The sequence below is a fragment of the Staurois parvus genome, unplaced genomic scaffold, assembly GCF_062004578.1.
Source record: "Staurois parvus isolate SC_StPar_1 unplaced genomic scaffold, SC_StPar_1.0 ptg000058l, whole genome shotgun sequence".
Taxonomy (NCBI): domain Eukaryota; kingdom Metazoa; phylum Chordata; class Amphibia; order Anura; family Ranidae; genus Staurois; species Staurois parvus.
In genome coordinates, this window is record NW_028317854.1 from 6,547,563 (window position 1) to 6,567,500 (window position 19,938).

A 19,938-nucleotide genomic window follows, 5' to 3' on the forward strand; every position below is an offset into this window, starting at 1 on the left:
TTTATCTCAAGGGGTCTATTCAGCCGTCCCAGGTCTTGTCTTGGACTTCAGAAGAATTAGGCCTACCATAGACTGATTTTATTTTCTGAAACCATGGGCTGCTGACTGTGTGTTGATGGGGGAATTCCTCCTGCGGAGCCATTGTTTGCTTTCGGTGGGGGAGCCATCCTTGCCTGGAGAACACATAAAAATCAATATTGATTGCCTGTAATCTTCAGGTCATCCAGACGTCACTGCATTAAAAGCAGGCATGATTCTGTGATGGCTCAGGAATATTTCCAAAAATCACAGTTTGTGCCACCCAAAAATGCAAGTTAAAGCTCTATCATGCAAAGAAAAGCTATATCTGGACATGATCCAGAAACACTACCATCTTCACTTTTCTAAAGCTTTTTTAAAATGGTCTGTTGCAAAGTGGAAAACTGTTCTGTGATCAGACAAATCAAATTTCACATTTCACATTCTTTTTGGCAACCATTGGCACAGTGTCCTCCAGGTCTAAAGAGGCAAGGGACCTTCTGGCTTGTTATCAGTGCTCAGTTTAAAATTCTGTATCTCGGTTGATGTGGGGGTGCATTAGTGCCTATGGAATTGACAGCTTGCACATCTGGAAATGCACCATCAATGCTGAAAGATATATTCAGGTTTTAGAGCAGCACATGCTCCCATCCAGACAGTGTCTGATTTATGGAAGGCCTTGCATATTGCAGGACAATGCTAAACTGCATACTACATCTATGACAACTGCATTGTTCTGTAGTAGAAGAGTCTGGGTGCTTAACTGGCGTGCCTGCAGTTCCGACCTTTCACCAAATGAAAATTACTGGCGCATCTTGAAAAAAGACGAAGACCCAGGACTGTTGAACAGTTAGAATCTTGTATCAGGGATGAAGGGGACAACATTCCTCTCAAACAACTCCAGCAGTTCTCCTCAGTTCCCAGATGTTTACAGAGTGTTGTTAGAAGTAGAAGGGATGCTACACAATGGTAAACGTGGCCCTGTCCCGGTTTTTTTGAGACCTGTTGCTGCCATCAATTTCAAAATTAAGTGGTACATTTTCACATTTAAAAGATTTGATATGTTTATTTTCTATTCTGCATAACATATGGGTTTAAGGTTTTCAAATCAATGGGTAGCCCCCAAATAATCAGTGTTGATATGCTTTATTTATCGTTTTGAAACAGGATGTAGGTTGTTCAAATAACGGAAGCATGTACACATAACATTCTACTAATCGCTTATTTGAAAAAAAATAAATAAATAATGTTCTGTAGGCAAACTATTTGCTGGGTAGCTTGATGATTTTTATGAATTTTTAGCATTACATTTTTATACATCGGGAAAGGTGGCTACTCATTTCTTAAAATTACTTTTTCCCCTAGAGAGAACAAGATGTTAATGGAGAAGCTGCAAATCTAGTAAAGTCTCAGCAGACTGCTGAAACCACAGGGAAAGAGGAGCCAAGAGAAATGATTACTCCTGCTCTCCAGGAGGCTCTGACTAAACAAGGTATGTTAAGCATTAGAACTGCATGTAGTAACTGTATATGTGACTTGAGTGTCGAGCTAAGTATTACACAGAATAGCCTAATGCTGTATATACTGAAGAGAGCAGGGGTTTGTGCTATCATAGGCGCTGATTATTCAGGGAATTACTGCACGTATTACCGTTGTTTTTTTTTCATTTATTTTTATTTTGACGTTTCTTTACTTAACCTTTTAAAGTATTTAAAGTAACATTCAAGTCAGAGGGGAAAGTAAAAATTAAAAAAATGCCATTGCCTCTTTTAACCATAGCTCTTTTGATTTAATTGTTGCCTCCGAGCAACCTCTTTATCCTCTAGAGGTGGCTATAGATCGAAATTCGGTCGGTTCATTATTTACCCGAGCCCCTTTAAGACCTCCCCCATCTTAAATTCTAGCCATACAACTTGGCTCAGCTTTCAAGTTTTCTTAGGGCAAGGGGGAGGGGGGGGCACTTCAGAGGTTGGTGTGAGAAGAGGTGTTTTAGAGCTACTGCCTACTGTGAGTCATTTTCTGCTTCTAAGCCAAGGCTCCCAGCCTCAAAGGTCTCTGAAAACCTCCAATCTTCAAGCATATGAAAGGCTGGAGCCAGTGTATATAGGCTAAAACATAGTCTTTTATTAATGGTGACAAACAGCTGGGATGATTCAACACCTTTTGGCTCTCAGACCTTAGTCATGGCTGGGCCTGAGGGCCGGAATGTGTTGGATCCTAATAGCGTTTGTCACCTTATGTTTTAGCTGATATACACTGGTGTCTGCCTTTTCCTTTGCTTGGTTTGAAAAGATGATCTGTACTGGATACAAGATTAGTGAAGTGCACTTCAGGTCTTATAGGAATATTCATGTATTTTGAAAGAAATGTGTCTGCTGGACAGAAACTGAACTGCCATCTGTCCCTTTCAGCTCTGATTCAACAGGAGATCTTCTCAATGATTAAAAAAAACAAAAAAACAAAAAAAAAACGATCCTTGTATGGCCAGCCTTGCTTTAACACCCCCATCCCCAACAGCACATGCTTCACTGCCTTACCTGGTACATCAGATATTGAGGAGCATGGCAATTACCTCTTATGGGATGGCACTTGATTGTTGACTGTTGTTTGTGGACAGCGCAAGAGCCCTGTGTGAGTTGAAACTAGAGTGTCTCAGAGCTTTCACGCAACTTTCTGTCTTTGCTTCTGGCAACATAAAGCAAAAAACTGCTGTCACTTTAGTATGCTAAAGCCTAAGTTGGGATGAGATCACACAATAAGCCTGTGATCTGTAAAACTATTGGGGTTACAGTCCATCTGTTGTGTTTGTGCAAAGGTGGGCTGTATGATCACTGCAATGGACTGTTTTTGGGATTGTACAAACAAACTCTCACTGGTTGTTTGCAGATGAGCCACAAGCTGTCTAGTTGTTAGCTGTTCTGGCAGATGTTTAAATGGAAGAACACTTAGTATGAGAGCATCAATCAACCCATAAGTGGCATTGTAGCATTAGTTTTCCAGGACGTGTACATATACAGTATGTAGTCTTTAGCAGGGACAGACTGACCATTTGGAAACTCGGGCACTGCCCGAGGGCCCGGGGTCAGTAGGGAGCCCCATGAGATGCATATATACTATAGGTAGTTATTAAGAGGTTGTTAATTAAGTTATCGTGTCACCCAATGTTTGGTTTCCATTCAGTAGCCAAAAAAGGCATTCAAAAAAGGGGGGTTTGTGAAAAGAGATTCACAGAAAAGCGGCTACATTATGAACAGACCGTGACACTCAGAAAATTTTCCAAAAATTATGCTTTATTACACAGATATAAATATGACATATGGGCATTCGCCCTGGTTTACCATCACCTCAGTATGAGACAATAACACACAGACCTAAAACCATATAAAATGACATCAAGACCGGTCTACATGTATGTGCAACAGAAAAAGTGACTGCAAGAGTCTAATATCTCTGTAGTACAAACACATAGGTAAACACTTCCCTAAAGAGGTGTATCCAAAAATTATACCATAGGTATACCATAATATTGAATAATGAATTTACACCAATATCATAATGGTGAATCCCGAACAGGGAATCCAAAAATTATACTATGGATATACGTATATCACATGTATGAAATGCAGTAAGCACAATAAGCGTGAAGAGGGGAACAGTAAGCCTCAGGCCTGTTTGGAAAAAGACATAAATGTCAAATATATGATGCAATACATTCCTGTGCCGGCACACGTGGTTGGGGCCCGTTCATCTGTAATGTGAACAGCTGTGTCATAAAGCTCTTGAATGGAAATAAGCCCCATTTATTCCCAGGATGGGAGAAAAGGTGCAGATTGCAGCACTCTGCTTGAAATGGTGTCTTCACCACTGTATGTGGACTACACACCACCCTTTGTAGGAAAAGCAAGACATATCCCAAGGAATCTTCTGCCTGTTGAACTATATGCGGTATGTCCTGTATCCTACACAAAGCACCATAATGTCCCCATCCTGTAGTGAAACAAATAATGTGGGAAGTCACTGACAGAGCTTGCACTCAATAAGATATGTAGGTCATATTGATCACAGAGGACCGTATATCTAATGTCCTGTAACAATCCACTCACCACCTGTGCCGTGGATAAAGGGAATGAAAGAGATGTCCTTCATGGATATTGCCAAACACGGCCACAGAGGCCCAGGAACCACCGCTGACATCCGCCGATATACCGCGGGTTCCAGCCCCCTCTCAGCGCCTGTGCTGCTCACGCTTGCCTCATGGCATGTGAAGATGGCTTCCTCCTTATGGGTCAGCGTGCGTTCCACCTAGTGCGCATGACCGGAAGTGACGTATCTGACGTATGACGTCAACGCGTTTCGCCGATGGGCGTATCTCACTCAGCTTCGTCAGGACCAATGGGACAACTGCATTTCAATATCCTATTTATAGTGGGTAAAGACCCACCCATTTATGCAAAAGAGGTGACCTGCAGTTGTTCCTAATGGAAGAAAACAAGGGGGGGGGCTAAATACTTAGCACAGCTACTGGTCTTAATTAAAATTAAAAAGGCAGGCGGCTGGAGTCCACAGAGAGGGGAGAGGCTTAATATTTTTACCAAAACATATATTAATCAAAGGTCATAAATTACATATACCAGTCTGTTGGGGCTTTTGTCACACTTTAACCAGGAGATGGCGATATAAATCAGAGAATCATCAATTCCATCCACTGAATCGGGTTTTTGGGGAGACAATATCAATTATCAAAAGATACCAACAAATACCACAAGATGGCAATATAATCTGAAAATTCACATGAGGGTCATTATAACAAAAATACCCCAGTTTTTTACATCCATCCTATGGTATGGTTATTGTTCAGAGACGAAAGGTATTAAGGGACATATAACCAGACAGTGAGTCCTTTTACATTATTTAGAGCTATATAAAAAACTCATATCGTAATGTCATCCATATTTACGTTAATATTCCCAATATACACAGGTTTATCGCAAATTCCAGCCATTAAGAGAAATTGAGAAATGCCATCAACTAACCGCCACATGGCAGTAAATCAGAAAACCAACAGTTCCATCTACTGAATCGGGTTTTTTGGGGGAGACAATATCAATTATCAGAAAATACCAACAAATACCACAAGATGGCAATATAATCTGAAAATTCACATGAGGGTCATAATAACAGAAATACCCCAGTTTTTTAACATCCATCCTATGGTATGGTCATTGTTCAGAGACAGAAGGTATTAAGGGACATTTAACCAGATAGTAAGTCCTTTTGCATTGTTTAGAGCTATATAAAAAACTCATATCGTAAGATCATCCATATTTTCATTAATATTCCCAACACCGGTACATAGTCCCATAAACCTATTTTTCCAAAAACACTTGGAGATCACATTCCACATTTAACCCCTTAGGGTACAGTGTATCAAGTTTATATATCCAATGTTTCTCCTTTTTAAGCAGTTCTCTATCAAAATCACCTCTCCTCTGTGGGAAGTGCAGTGCATAGAAACCTTTTACTTTAGTGCCGTCCAGTTTACCTCCATGATATTTAGCGTAATGTTGGGCAAGGTTACTATCAGGATCATTTGATCTAATATCTCTAAAGTGTTCACCAACTCTTACTTTAAGTTGTCTTTTAGTCTTACCTACATACATCTTTTTACAGGGACAGGTTAAGATATATAATACCCTTACTGTGGAACAGTTTATAAGACTCTGAATCTTATAGTGAGTGTTATTTCCTGAATCATAAAAGGAATCCGTGCGATCCACATATTTGCAGATTTGACATTTTCCACATTTAAACATCCCCTTGGTACGTGATTTTAACCATGTTGTTTGTTTTAATGGTTGATAATCTGAATGAATAAGGAGGTCACCAAGATTTGGTGCTCTTCTTGCTACCATCTGGGGACGTTCACCTACAATCTTACTCAACCTGGGGCATTGAGTAAGAATCTTCCAGTGTTTTTCCAATATTAATTTAACATCTTGCCATTGAGCTCCAAATTGGGTAATCATTCTCACAGGCTGATCACTCAATCTAGCCTTCACTTCCTTTTTGGTAGATAATAAATCCTCACGATCAGTTTGATATGCCCGTCTCCGAGCATTTCTAATTTGGGAGTGGGAATATCCCCTCTCTCTAAATCTTCTATAGCGATCCTGAGCTTCCATTTTAAAATCATTGATGTTTGAGCAGTTTCTCCGACATCTCAAAAACTGTCCCACTGGAATCCCTGAGATCAGTGAACGTGGATGGTAGCTTCTTGCCTCTAATAGGGTATTGGCAGCAGTAGGTTTCCTATATGTCTTAGTGAGGAGTTTTCCATTTTCAAGTCTAATCTCCAGATCCAGAAAAGAAATACATCTTTCGTCACATATATATGTAAGTCCAATATTGAAGGAGTTCTGATTTAACTCTCCCAAAAATGATTTTAATTCCTCAGATGTTCCTTGCCACACAAGGAACACATCATCTATATATCTTAACCAGATCTGGACATTAGCAAGAAATCTTGATGATTTAAAGACAACCTGTTCCTCCCAAAACCCCAAATGGAGACATGCGTAGGCCGGAGCCCACGGTGCTCCCATACTAGTACCTCTAGTTTGTTGATAGAAGGTATTATTAAATTGAAAAAAGTTATGTTTTAAAGCAAACTCCAATAACTCACTAATGAATTCATTCTGTCCTCCCAAAGTAGGATATGTTTTTTCAAGAAAATAGGAAACTGATCTCACGCCACATTCATGTGGGATAGAGGTGTAAAGTGATTCCACATCTATTCCCACTAGAATGGAGTTATCCTTAATGGTCATATTTTCAATCTTAGCCAACACATCCTTAGTGTCCCTCACATAAGAGGGGAGATTCGGAACCATATCCTTAAGAAACAAATCTATATATTTCCCTGTTTTATCTAGGGGACCATTAATGGCTGAAACAATAGGTCTACCTGGAGGGTTTTCTTGGTTTTTATGTATTTTAGGGATAATGTAAAACGTAGGGTGATTGAATTCTTCAGTTCTCAAATAGTCATATTCTTTCTTAGTTAACAAACCCACTTCTTTTCCTAGTGTCAAAATGGAATTTAATTTTTTAACCACCAGATGGAAAGGATTCGCAGTCACTTTCCTATATGTGGATGAGTCACTCAATAAGCGCTTCACCTCCCTGACATAGTCTTGTTCATTCAAAATCACTACATTGCCCCCTTTATCACTTCTCTTAATGACAATATCTTTGGTCTCTTTTAGTTCTTTAAGAGCTTTTCTTTCTTTTTTGGTAAGGTTATCGCCAATTGGCATTTTCCACTCAAGATTTTTAAGGTCATCAGCAACAAAATCTAGAAATGTCGAGATCCTCATATTGGAACGAATTTTCGGCATTTTTGTCGATCTAATATTTAGATCAACCTTTCTAATTATATTGTTGGAATTATCCAAGTCTGTTATACTTTCATCACCATCCTCATTTTCCTCTATGAGAGATGTCAACATATCCAGTATCTTGCGGTCCTCCATGGACGAGTCGGAGGCCATATCCTCCAAAATGGTAGGATTACCATGTATCATTCTCAAGAAGACTTTTCTTAGAAATAAGTTCACATCCTTGAATACCTCGAACTCGTCCATGGGGGTCACTGGTGAGAAGGACATACCTTTGTTTAATAGAGAGATATGTTCCCTTTTGAGTGGAAAATTGGCCAAATTAATTACCTTTTTGTCATGAATATTCTCTTCTGCTACCTCCTCTGACTTCTTGTTCTGCCCTTGTCCTCCTGATGTTTGTTTTTTAAGGATTCCTCTACTTTCTTTTTGGATCCTCTTCCCATCTGTGATTGATGGATATGAGGAGGTTCTCCATTTTGTTGGTCTAAAAAAGAAACAGATTTTCCAAGGTTTTCAGACTCACTTTCACTAGACATGGTTTCTCCCATTGATCTAGAATGTGAACGAAAACCTCTTCGTTTAGATCGACTTCTACTTCTTTTTGTAGTGAGATCAAATATCTCACCTGTTTCCCAGTCTTTTAAATCACGTCTAAATTTGGTTTGTTTAGTAGTTCTAAGACTTTTTTGTACTTTTTCCACTTCCTTTTTCAGTTGTTCATTATATTTTTCAAAATTCTCCTGATTTTTAAAGGGATCTAAATCTAATGCACTTTTACTGATGGCCTGATCCAATTCTTCAAGTTGTAATTTTTCCTCCTCTACAATAAGTTTCATACCATTAATCCCATGTTCTATACACAGCACTTTCCATTTTTCCAAAAACCTTTCATTATGTAGATGTTCAGCTGGAACTACCTTACATCTCAATCCACGTGGGATAATGCTCTGTCTAATATACGCTTCCAAGAAACATACATCCCACTTCCGATTGAGACGTTTGATAACAAGCTTTTTATGTTCCCGAAATTTAATCTTAATATCCTCATCTTCAGTAGATAGATTTGGGCCTTCTGCTACAAAGGCTTGATGCATTTCCAACTCTACCTCCTCTCCTGGTATGAATGCCATGAATACAAGCCCCTCCGCTCAATGCGCTCCAGCCGTCTATAAAAATAAAACACTCATAAACTAGGGTGATGGCAAACCAAATTACCAAAGTCAAATAACCTCTAGAAGAACAGGTCCATAGGAACCCAAAAGACGCATATATACAGTTGTGACCAAAATTATTCAACCCCCACTGAAATTGAGTGTTTTGGCCAGTTTGACATTGCTTTTGATCATTCAGTCATCTTGCTTACATTTACATTAAAGAGGCACTTGTAGGTCAGACAAATATAACATAACAGTTATAATGAAATAACCACAAATGTCTTTTCTGTGCTCACAGCATTATCAGTTTTATTCAACCCCCAAGTGACATTCAATCTTAGTACTTAGTACAGCATCCTTTTACAGTTATAACAGCTTTTAAACGTGAAGCATAGCTTGACACAAGTGTCTTGCAGCGATCTACGGGTATCTTCGCCCATTCTTCATGGGCAAAGGCCTCCAGTTCAGTCACATTCTTAGGCTTGCGCACTGCAACTGCTTTCTTTAAGTCCCACCAGAGGTTCTCAATCGGATTTAAGTCTGGTGACTGCGATGGCCACTCCAAAATGTTCCAGCCTTTCCTCTGCAACCATGCTCTAGTGGACTTGGAGGTATGCTTGGGATCATTGTCCTGTTGAAAGGTCCAACGTCTCCCAAGCCTCAGGTGTGTGACGGACTGCATCACGTTTCCATCCAATATCTCCTGGTACTGAAGAGAATTCATGGTACCTTGCACACGCTGAAGCTTCCCTGTACCTGCAGAAGCAAAACAGCCCCAAAGCATGATTGACCCTCCACCATGCTTCACAGTAGGCAAGGTGTTCTTTTCATCAAAGGCCTTGTTCTTCCTCCTCCAAACATAGCGTTGATCCATGGGCCCAAACAGTTCTAATTTTGTTTCATCAGTCCACAGAACACTATCCCACAACTTTTGTGGTTTGTCCACATGGCTTTTGGCATACTCTTCTTATTCTTTGGAGACAGCAAGGGGGTACGCCTGGGAGTTCTGGCACGGAGGCCTTCATTACGCAGTGTGCGTCTTATTGTCTGGGCTGAAACTTCTGTACCCACATCTGACAAATCTTTTCTCAGTTCCTCAGCAGTCACACGGGGACTTCTCTCCACTCTACGCTTCAGGTAGCGCACAGCAGTCGAAGTCAGCATCTTCTTTCTGCCACGACCAGGTAGCGTTTCAACAGTGCCCTTTGCCTTGAATTTGCGAATGATGCTTCCTAAGGTGTCTCTTGGTATGTTTAACATCTTTGCAATCTTCTTATAGCCATTGCCCTTCCTGTGAAGAGAAATCACCTCTTCTCTTGTCTTCCTGGACCATTCTCTTGCCTTCACCATGTTTGTAACCACACCAGTAAATGTCTAGAAGGAGCTGAGTATCACAGTCATTTTAAAGCTGCCTAATTGGTGCTTATTATGCTTGATTGCTGCTCGGTGACATCCACAGGTGTTTTCAATACCTGATGGAAAGCACCTGTATGAACCTCTGTTCTTCAGAGTGGTAGTCTTTAAGGGGTTGAATAATTGTGGCAATGAAGAAACCACATAAGAACCATTTACTACTGTATTACATAAACAATTGATGTCATTTTAGTTGCATTTGGGTAGTTACAACGTCCTTGTAGGATTTGATTCTGAATACAATTCCAAATGTACACTATAGTCCCTAAACCCCTTTACAGCATTGGGGGTTGAATAATTTTGGTCACAACTGTACTATAGGTAGTTATTAAGAGGTTGTTAATTAAGTTATCGTGTCACCCAATGTTTGGTTTCCATTCAGTAGCCAAAAAAGGCATTCAAAAAAGGGGGGTTTGTGAAAAGAGATTCACAGAAAAGCGGCTACATTATGAACAGACCGTGACACTCAGAAAATTTTCCAAAAATTATGCTTTATTACACAGATATAAATATGACATATGGGCATTCGCCCTGGTTTACCATCACCTCAGTATGAGACAATAACACACAGACCTAAAACCATATAAAATGACATCAAGACCGGTCTACATGTATGTGCAACAGAAAAAGTGACTGCAAGAGTCTAATATCTCTGTAGTACAAACACATAGGTAAACACTTCCCTAAAGAGGTGTATCCAAAAATTATACCATAGGTATACCATAATATTGAATAATGAATTTACACCAATATCATAATGGTGAATCCCGAACAGGGAATCCAAAAATTATACTATGGATATACGTATATCACATGTATGAAATGCAGTAAGCACAATAAGCGTGAAGAGGGGAACAGTAAGCCTCAGGCCTGTTTGGAAAAAGACATAAATGTCAAATATATGATGCAATACATTCCTGTGCCGGCACACGTGGTTGGGGCCCGTTCATCTGTAATGTGAACAGCTGTGTCATAAAGCTCTTGAATGGAAATAAGCCCCATTTATTCCCAGGATGGGAGAAAAGGTGCAGATTGCAGCACTCTGCTTGAAATGGTGTCTTCACCACTGTATGTGGACTACACACCACCCTTTGTAGGAAAAGCAAGACATATCCCAAGGAATCTTCTGCCTGTTGAACTACGTGTGCCGGCACAGGAATGTATTGCATCATATATTTGACATTTATGTCTTTTTCCAAACAGGCCTGAGGCTTACTGTTCCCCTCTTCACGCTTATTGTGCTTACTGCATTTCATACATGTGATATACGTATATCCATAGTATAATTTTTGGATTCCCTGTTCGGGATTCACCATTATGATATTGGTGTAAATTCATTATTCAATATTATGGTATACCTATGGTATAATTTTTGGATACACCTCTTTAGGGAAGTGTTTACCTATGTGTTTGTACTACAGAGATATTAGACTCTTGCAGTCACTTTTTCTGTTGCACATACATGTAGACCGGTCTTGATGTCATTTTATATGGTTTTAGGTCTGTGTGTTATTGTCTCATACTGAGGTGATGGTAAACCAGGGCGAATGCCCATATGTCATATTTATATCTGTGTAATAAAGCATAATTTTTGGAAAATTTTCTGAGTGTCACGGTCTGTTCATAATGTAGCCGCTTTTCTGTGAATCTCTTTTCACAAACCCCCCTTTTTTGAAGCCCCATGAGATGCCCCTGGTACCTTTTTTCATGGGCTTTTTTGAGTTTGGGCAAGGAAACAGGGGCCCCATGATCCCCTATTGCCCGGGGGCTCCATGAGTTGTCAGTCCGCCCCTGGTCTTTAGTGAATACCTCATACCATTGTGCTGTCCAGGTTACAAACCTGTGGATTATTTGTATGTTTGTGTATGCACATGTGTTATAAATTGTTTGACTTTCACACTTTTTTTTTATACTGCATCTAGCTGATTTGAATAAAAGATTTAAGCTGATATTACTGTATTAAAATCTACATAAAGTACTTTTGTAAAAAAATTTTTATAGTAGTTTCATTTATCTGAGTCTCCAGCAGTCTAGTGTTTTATCCTACTGTGATGATCAGGTTTTATCAACTTGTAATTTTCCCCATTAATTTTTTTCTTTTTTTCTTTTGGCGGTTTTTCCCACAGAAAAACACCTGCTTATGTGATTTAAATGATTTTACATCAATCACATTCAACTAACACAGCTGCTCAGTTACTGAAGGGAATTGTAATGTACTTTTTGGGAAAAAAATTAGCTCAACTAATTATGCACCCTCATGAACTTCTAATTGTATGTGGTTTAGGTGTTTCTTAAATTTAAAGTGGAACTACACTGCGTCTGAGCAACACAAAATGAAAACACTATTTAATTCATTTTTAATATTGAAAGCAAACACACCCATCCATCTATTTCTCCATGCTTTTCTGAGAAATCACTTTGAAAAACACCCCCAGCATTTCTGGCCGTGGCCATCTTGAGTAAGGGCAGATGATTCATGTAGCATTTACTTCCTAGAATCCATCCTTTTGCTTCATAATATCAGTAGAAAAACAATACATTTTATTGGAGGCTTTAAATCTCTTTTTTCCAAACCTATTTCTGTATACTTGTTTTTAATTGTAACTTTCATTATATCCTTCCATTTTTCGGTATGTTTTTATACTGTCACTCTTATGGGTACAGTTTTATATACGATATGTTGTTTTGCAGGCTATGCTGAAGAAAAGCTCTCTGTGCCTTTATTCTTCTTTTTCTCCATATAACAAAATTTCAGTAACCTATCATTTAAAAGGCAAGCACTAAATAAATAGTTGATGATACATATGTGTACTATTTTAACTGCAAAGGAATTGTCACTTGTCTGTTCAGTGTGGGAAAATGTGTGCAGGTCAAAAAGTTGGTTGTACATAATTACAGATCCTTTGGCAGTTAGAGTAACTCCACTTTTGTTGAGGGGAAAAAAAAAATCCCCTTTGAGTGATCAATGTATATTGCAAGGTTGTTGTCAAACTTTGTAGCAGAGTCCTACTTGTTTCTGTTCTTATGAAAAAGTTGTTTGTTCTACTATGTTCTTTAAAGTCTGGTTCCTGAATGGCAGTGCCTTTGTTAACCACTAGCCGCCCAGCCACTGTATAAAAACTGTGGCAGGGCGGCACGGCTGGGCAAAAGCACGTTTTAAAACGCGCTGTTTCAAAACAGGTAGGGGGCAAGCACGAGGCACCTACGTTCACCGCCGATCTCAGCCGCGGGTGTCAGTCGCTGGGTCACAGCCGGTTATTATCAGCTGTGTCCCGGCGATTAGCGGCAATCAGTGACAGAGCAGGGCTGCAGTAGTTCTGCTTTCTGTCCGTTCCCTGACAGTTCCTGACAAGTTAACCAGGAGAAAAGAGTTTCTCTGTCCCGATCTGCATGTCTCCCTGCAGTACACACCCCCGCCCCCTAGTAAAACACTCCCCTCACACAGTTAACCCTTTCAGTGCAAAAAAAAGTTAATCCCTTCCTCCCCAGTGCCATTAGTACAGTGTCAGTGTTTTTTTTTTTTTTTTGCACTGATCACTGTATTGGTGTTATTGGGGATGTCAGTGACCCTAAGTCAGTTCCTCCCAGTGTCAGAATGTCCGCCGCAGTCCTGCCATAAGTCGCTGATCGCCGACATTATTAGTATAAAAAAAAAAAAATCCGAGTATCTTTCCCACCATTTGTAAATGCTATAAGTTTCATGTAAACCAATTAATTTACATGTATTGGGGTTTGTTTTAGCAAAGACATATCGCAGAATGCATTTTGGCCGAAATTTATGACGAAATTTTGATTTTTTAATTTTTTTTTACTGGACATGTTTTATAGAAAAAAGTACAAAATATTGTTTTTTTTATAGCGCAAAAAATAAAAAACGCACAGGCGATCAAATCCCACCGAAAGAAAGCTCTATTTGTGTGAAAAAAGGACATAAATTTAATTTATGTACCGTATTGCATGACCGTGCAATTGTCCCGTTAAACTAGCACAGCACTGTATAGCAAAAAAAATGGCGTAAATTGCAGTATCTATACCATAGTTTGTAGACGCTATAACGTTCACAAAAAGCAATCAATATACACTTATTGGGATTTTTTTTTTACCAAAAACATGTAGCAGAATACATTTTGGCCTAAATTTATAACTAATTTTGAGTTTACTATATATTTTTTATAGCTGAAAGTAAAAAATATCGTTTTTCTTAAAAAAACTTTCGTCTTTTTTTGTTTATAGCGTGAAAAATAAAAAGAGCACAGGTGATCAAATACCACCGAAAGAAAGCTCTATTTGTGTGAAAAAAAGTACATAAATTTTGTTTGGGTGCAGCATTGCATGACCGCGCAATTATCAGTTGAATTAGTTCAGCGCCGAGTAGCAAAAATAGGCCTGGTTATTAAGGGGGGTAAATCCTCAGGAGGGCAAGTGGTTAAATGTAATTGGCTAATGCACTTGCTGGTCTCCTATGAAGAAAGTTGAAGTGTATGCATCCCTTTTAGAAGTAATTAACCCTAAGGGAGTATCTCACCCAAAATTGAATTCCTATTGCAGAGTATGCCTAAGATTGTACTTAGTGCAGACTTCTGGGAAAATCATTGAACCAATCACACAAGCTGTAAATTACATTTCTGGGAAAGTTCTGTATACAGAAGGCATCCAGGTTGCCACATTGTGTTGAATTTTACATACAATTACAGAGGCTGCAGCTTGGAAAGGAAAGGTAATTTTTAGCAACCTCAAATACAATATCACTATAGCAATTTTATATGCTGTATTTTCTTTATTTTTCTTCATGAAAATTAGTTACTCTTTAAAACCGTAAACCTATACAATGTGTAATTTTAGCTGTGTGCAACAGTTTGCTTTGAGTTTTCTTATTTTGAATTTAAAAGCAGCGTTAAGTCTTTTCCAAAAGATTTTTGGGCAAAATGTAAAGCACCCACTATATTTAACTGATTTTAAAATGTACCTGAACTATTGTAATTGCAAATGCATTGAGCAAAATCTTACAAGTTGGACCTTTTTCATGTCACTTTTTTTTTTTTTAAATATACTGTTAAGGATAAACATTTCGAATACATTCGGTATCGCAATTTATTTAGAAACCCATTCAGCATCCTGACTTGTTTGTGATAATGGTTCTGAATTTTAGAACACACGTTAGTAATTTTAATGAGTTGCGGAGATCAGATTTGGAAGTTGGATACTGCTTGCCAGTTGTTTAATTGTTGACGCCATTGCAAGCTCATTACTTCCACTCATTGAATCAACACATCGATCAATGCTCAGAGTTAGATACTTCTCCAAACAAGTACAACCGTTCAGGCAACACAGAAGCATTTATTCATAGAACCAAGGTCATGAGTGATTTAAGTAAAGAATACATTTAGGAATTATATATTATTGGACAAATATCTGAAGGTCACATGTCCTTAACTGTAGTTTTAGCCTTTCAGTTCATTCCTTCCATATTTAAATAATGTTAATGTTGTCTGCAGTTTGAGTATCATAGTTTTATTTTGATGTTGTTGGGTGTCATTCCAGTGATGCATTAAAATGTTGCATTTAATCTTATTAAATTTATATGATCGCCTGCTTATCTTTTTTTTTTTCCTGAATGTTTGGTAAGCTGAACCCAGCTTAGTCAGGGCATCGTGTTTTTTTTTTTTTTTTTTTAATTTTTCTTCTAAAAGAAAAAAAATACTGCCATAACTGCTTAAAAGATTGTTCACTAGAGTTAGTATTTAACTTGTAGCTTACTTAACATTCATTTAAAGATGTATTTGTGGCACATAAAGGGTTAAATCTATAGGACTAAGCCTATGTACAACACTGCATGAAATTCCAATTAAAGTCCAATGTGTGGAGTCCAAGGAAAACACTCCTATGGTCTGCTTCCAACTTGTGGCTGCTATCCAAGAGTTAGAAGTGAAATCTAGAAACAAAATGCAAGCAGAAAAAGGGAAGTACACTCTAAGTGCAGCAAATTAACAATTTTTTTTATAAAGCTCATAAATTGGCAACGCACATATTAAAAACTGTATCTTGCTTATCAAAAGAGTAAACACCGCTGTCATCTTGGTCCCAGGATCCCGCTGTGCACCAGGCAGCCATTGCTGTGTCTCTGTATGGATATTTTAGCAGCCAGAGCATATAACCAAAGCTAGAAAGTGTAAGAGTACTGCAGTCCAGCTTGGAGTGCACCACCAGCGCAGGGGTGGAAGTGACATCAGTCCAGGGACACAGAGTGGTGTGTGAGTGTGGCTATGTGTTACGGAACATGCGCGGTCCTTCCTCAGGTCTGGTTTACTGCTCTTAGATGGCGCTTCCCTTCTTCTCCTTAATGTTCATTTAAAACTGCATGTCCATCTAAGACTTCCCTGACCTCAACAGGGAAGAGAACAGATCTACTTGCAGGATCGACCGATAAAACAGAGGGAACTGAGCTATGTTAATACTAGTGAAAATTGACTTCATCATAGATTTCACTTTTTATTTTGCCCATACATAAACTTTAACAAACCGTTGTTTTGAAACGCCAGCCTCTGTGAGTAATTTGTCCTTTTGAATAGATTTTTGAGAATGGAAAACCTGAGTTGCCAGCCTTAACCAGTTAAAGGGACTCTCTCTCTCTTAGCGCTTGCCTATTGCAGCCTTTTTTCCTTCTCTTTTGTATTTATTTTCTCAACATAGCTAGAGATTTGTTTTGAAATTAGGTGTGCATATTCTTGAAATTTACACAAAGGCTATGTAATGCTCAGAATGCTATTATGTTTGTTCTAAAATGTGCATAATAAAAGTGTTACTAAACTCAGAACCTTGCATTCACTATATCTGGTCTTAGTAAACAGAAAATGGAAATGCAATTATTTTAGTAAATATAAACTGCTAAATACTTTTAATCATCAGCAGTATATAGCAGTCTTGTGACTTCTATCAGTGTAAAGTAAAGCTGAGTTGATCTTGCAGGAGTTTTCATTCTGGTCTGACTGTCCTATGAGGCTGCATGACCCCTGACCCTGTCTGGACAGTGCTGATTAGCCCTGTGCTGATCACATACACTCTCCCAAAGAAAATAAAAACTCTCTAGCAATATACACTAAACTGCGCATGTGCAGAGTGACTCGTAGAGCTCTGTACTATCAGCAGATAGATTGGGGACAGTAGAAGGAGAGAATCAAAGAAGACAGGATCAAATTGCCTTTTTACACAATGCGGAGGAATAACCCCTTAGGTTCCACAGTGAGTATAACACGCAGCTTTTCTGCATATACAGACTGATTTTACTGTTGTGGGTTTAGGAACACTTTAAAAGCAAAATTAGTTTGGTTTCTTTGGTAATAAATAAACTCAAGAAAGTAGGAAATCAAATTCTTGTATTTGATCTGTTTTAGCATTCCTTTGTGTTACATTATCCAGTGTGCTTTTGTGTTCTTTGGATTAGCAAAAAATGACCGTGAAACTCATTATTTTATGTTCACGTTAATTAAGGAAAACCTACAACAACCATCTAATGAAGTGTGCGGTCTTGCTTCTAATTTATTTCTTACCATCCATTATTTCACTGTATGAACTGTTTTTCAATTAAAGCTACTTTACAATCAGTTGGTTATCAAATTCTAATCAGTCTTTATGGGTTAGAATAAATAAACAGGCTTAAAGTAGAATTAAAGACAGAATTAAAGATTTTTTTTTTATAATTTTGGATAAGGAGGATAAGGGAGGGCTACAATCCCTGTCTGTTTTTTTTTTTTGTTCTTTTTTTTTTTTTGGTTGTCACCAGAATTATTGTCTCCATTGGAAGATTTCCCCTCCTATCCCTTTCCCCTTCCCCCTTTCTTTCACTTTTTCATTTTTGATGATATCCGTAAACGGGACAAATAGTGTGAATCTTCCTGATGGGGGATTTTAATTGTTTGTACCCCCATCAGGAAGATTCACACTATTCACACAGGTGTTATAAACCCACTTAGGGGCGTACTGACCATTCAAGCACTTGGGCACTGCTTCAGGGCCCTGGTCCAGTGGGGGGAACTCCATCAGGGTTGCCAATTTTAGTAAGTTCAGGGACAGTTTGTAAAAAAATTGCAATTTCTGTGAAATCTGTAATTTTTACATCTGTTCCTGAATGTTCTACAACATCCTGTGTCTGTAAAAATTCGAGGTAAAGTTTTTCTGCCTCTCCACTGCCCCTTTAGCCAATGGAAACACACTGGATCTGCCCCCTTCCCCTGCACACTTCATTTGATTTTATCACAGGAGCTGCTGGGGCAGGAGAGGTAGGAGTAAACATACCCTGCAGTGGAGGATGGACTTCAGCCTGCTAGAAGGTAAGCAGGCAGGGCTGAGCAAAGTGCAGTCTTGTAGATGGCTTATTTTTGTGGGCAGGAGGTGGGAGGAGAGGCTGTGTTCCTGTCTCAGAGGCTGTTAGATCGATTTTCTGTGTGGGAAGAACTGCACTGCTTATGGAGGAAGGACCTGTTCTGAACTTCTCCAATCTCTGCTACACCTTTCTGCTCAGTACCTGCTCACCAATACACAGGCACAGCCTCTTCCTCTCATGCAATACCACCTCAAGTGTCTTTGAGCTGCTGGGGCCCCACAAGTCCCAGCATGCCAGGAGCTGAGGGCAGCAGCAATGTGTTAGATCAAGCTAATTTTTTAGCTGAAAAGTGCTGGTGTGTATGTGTGTGTGTGTGTGTGTGTGTGTGTATATATACAGTTGCAAGAAAAAGTATGTGAACCCCTTGGGATTACGTGGAGTTTTGTATGAATTGGACATAAAATGTGCTTTGAACGTCATCTAAGTCACAACAATAGAAGAACACAGTCTGCTGAATATAATACTACACAAACATTAGATGTTGCCATGGTTTAACTGCACATAACATGTAAACATTCACAGTGCAGGGAGGAAAAAGTATGTGAACCTTTGGACTTAATAACTGGTTGACCCTCCTTTGGCAGCAATAACCTCAACCAAACGTTTCCTGTAGTTGCAGATCAGACCTGCACAACGATCTAGAGTAATTTTGGACCACTCCTCTTCACAAAACTGTTTCAGTGTAGCAATATTCTTGGGATGTCTGGTGTGAATCGCTCTCTTAAGGTCATGCCACAGTATTTCAATCGGGTTGAGGTCAGGACTCTGACTGGGCCACTCCAGAAGGCGTATTCTGTGCTGTTGCAGCCATTGTTTTGTTGAATTACTTGTATGCTTTGGGTCATTGTCCTGTTGCATCACCCATCCTCTGCAGAGCTTCAGTTGGCGGACAGATGGTCGTACGTTTTCCTGCAAAATGTCTTGATAAACTCTGGAATTCATTTTCCCATCAATGACAACAATCCGTCCAGGCCCTGAGGCAGCAAAGCAGCCCCAAACCATGATGCTCCCTCCGCCATGTTTTACAGTGGGGATGAGGTTTTGATGTTGGTGTGCTGTGCCTTTTTTTCTCCACACATAGTGTTGTGTGTTCTTCCCAAACAACTCAATCTTGGTTTCATCTGTCCACAGTATATTTTGCCAGTAGTGCTGTGGAACATCCAGGTGCTCTTTTGCAAACTGCAAACGTGCTGCAATATTCTTTTTGGACAGCAATGGCTTCCTCCGTGGTGTCCTCCCATGTAGTCCATTCTTGTTTAATGTTTTCCTTATTGTAGATGTGTCAACAAAAATGTTAGCATGTGCCAGAGATTTCTGTAGGTCTTTAGCTGACACTCTGGGATTCTTCTTTACCTCATGCAGCATTCGGCGCTGTGCTCTTGCAGTCATTTTTACAGGACGACCGCGCCTAGGGAGAGTAGCAACAGTGCTAAACTTTCTCCATTTGTAGACAGTCTGTCTTACCGTGGACACATGAACATCAAGGCTTTTAGAGATACTTTTGTAACCCTTTCCAGCTTCATGCAAGTCAACAATTCTTGATCGTAGGTCTTCTGAGAGCTCTTTTCTGCGA

General features: G+C 39.2%; 1 protein-coding gene across 2 annotated transcripts in view; it reads left to right on the plus strand.

Annotated features, from left to right (window-relative positions):
• The window catches only part of LOC149469876 (S-adenosyl-L-methionine-dependent tRNA 4-demethylwyosine synthase TYW1-like), a 257,623-nt gene that overhangs the window by 67,130 nt on the left and 170,555 nt on the right, over positions 1 to 19,938 (plus strand). For both annotated transcript variants that reach the window (XM_089668480.1, XM_089668481.1), the window contains exon 8: positions 1,384 to 1,510. In XM_089668480.1, the coding sequence (XP_089524606.1) occupies positions 1,384 to 1,510 (127 nt within the window). The remainder of the gene's footprint in view (positions 1 to 1,383; positions 1,511 to 19,938) is intronic.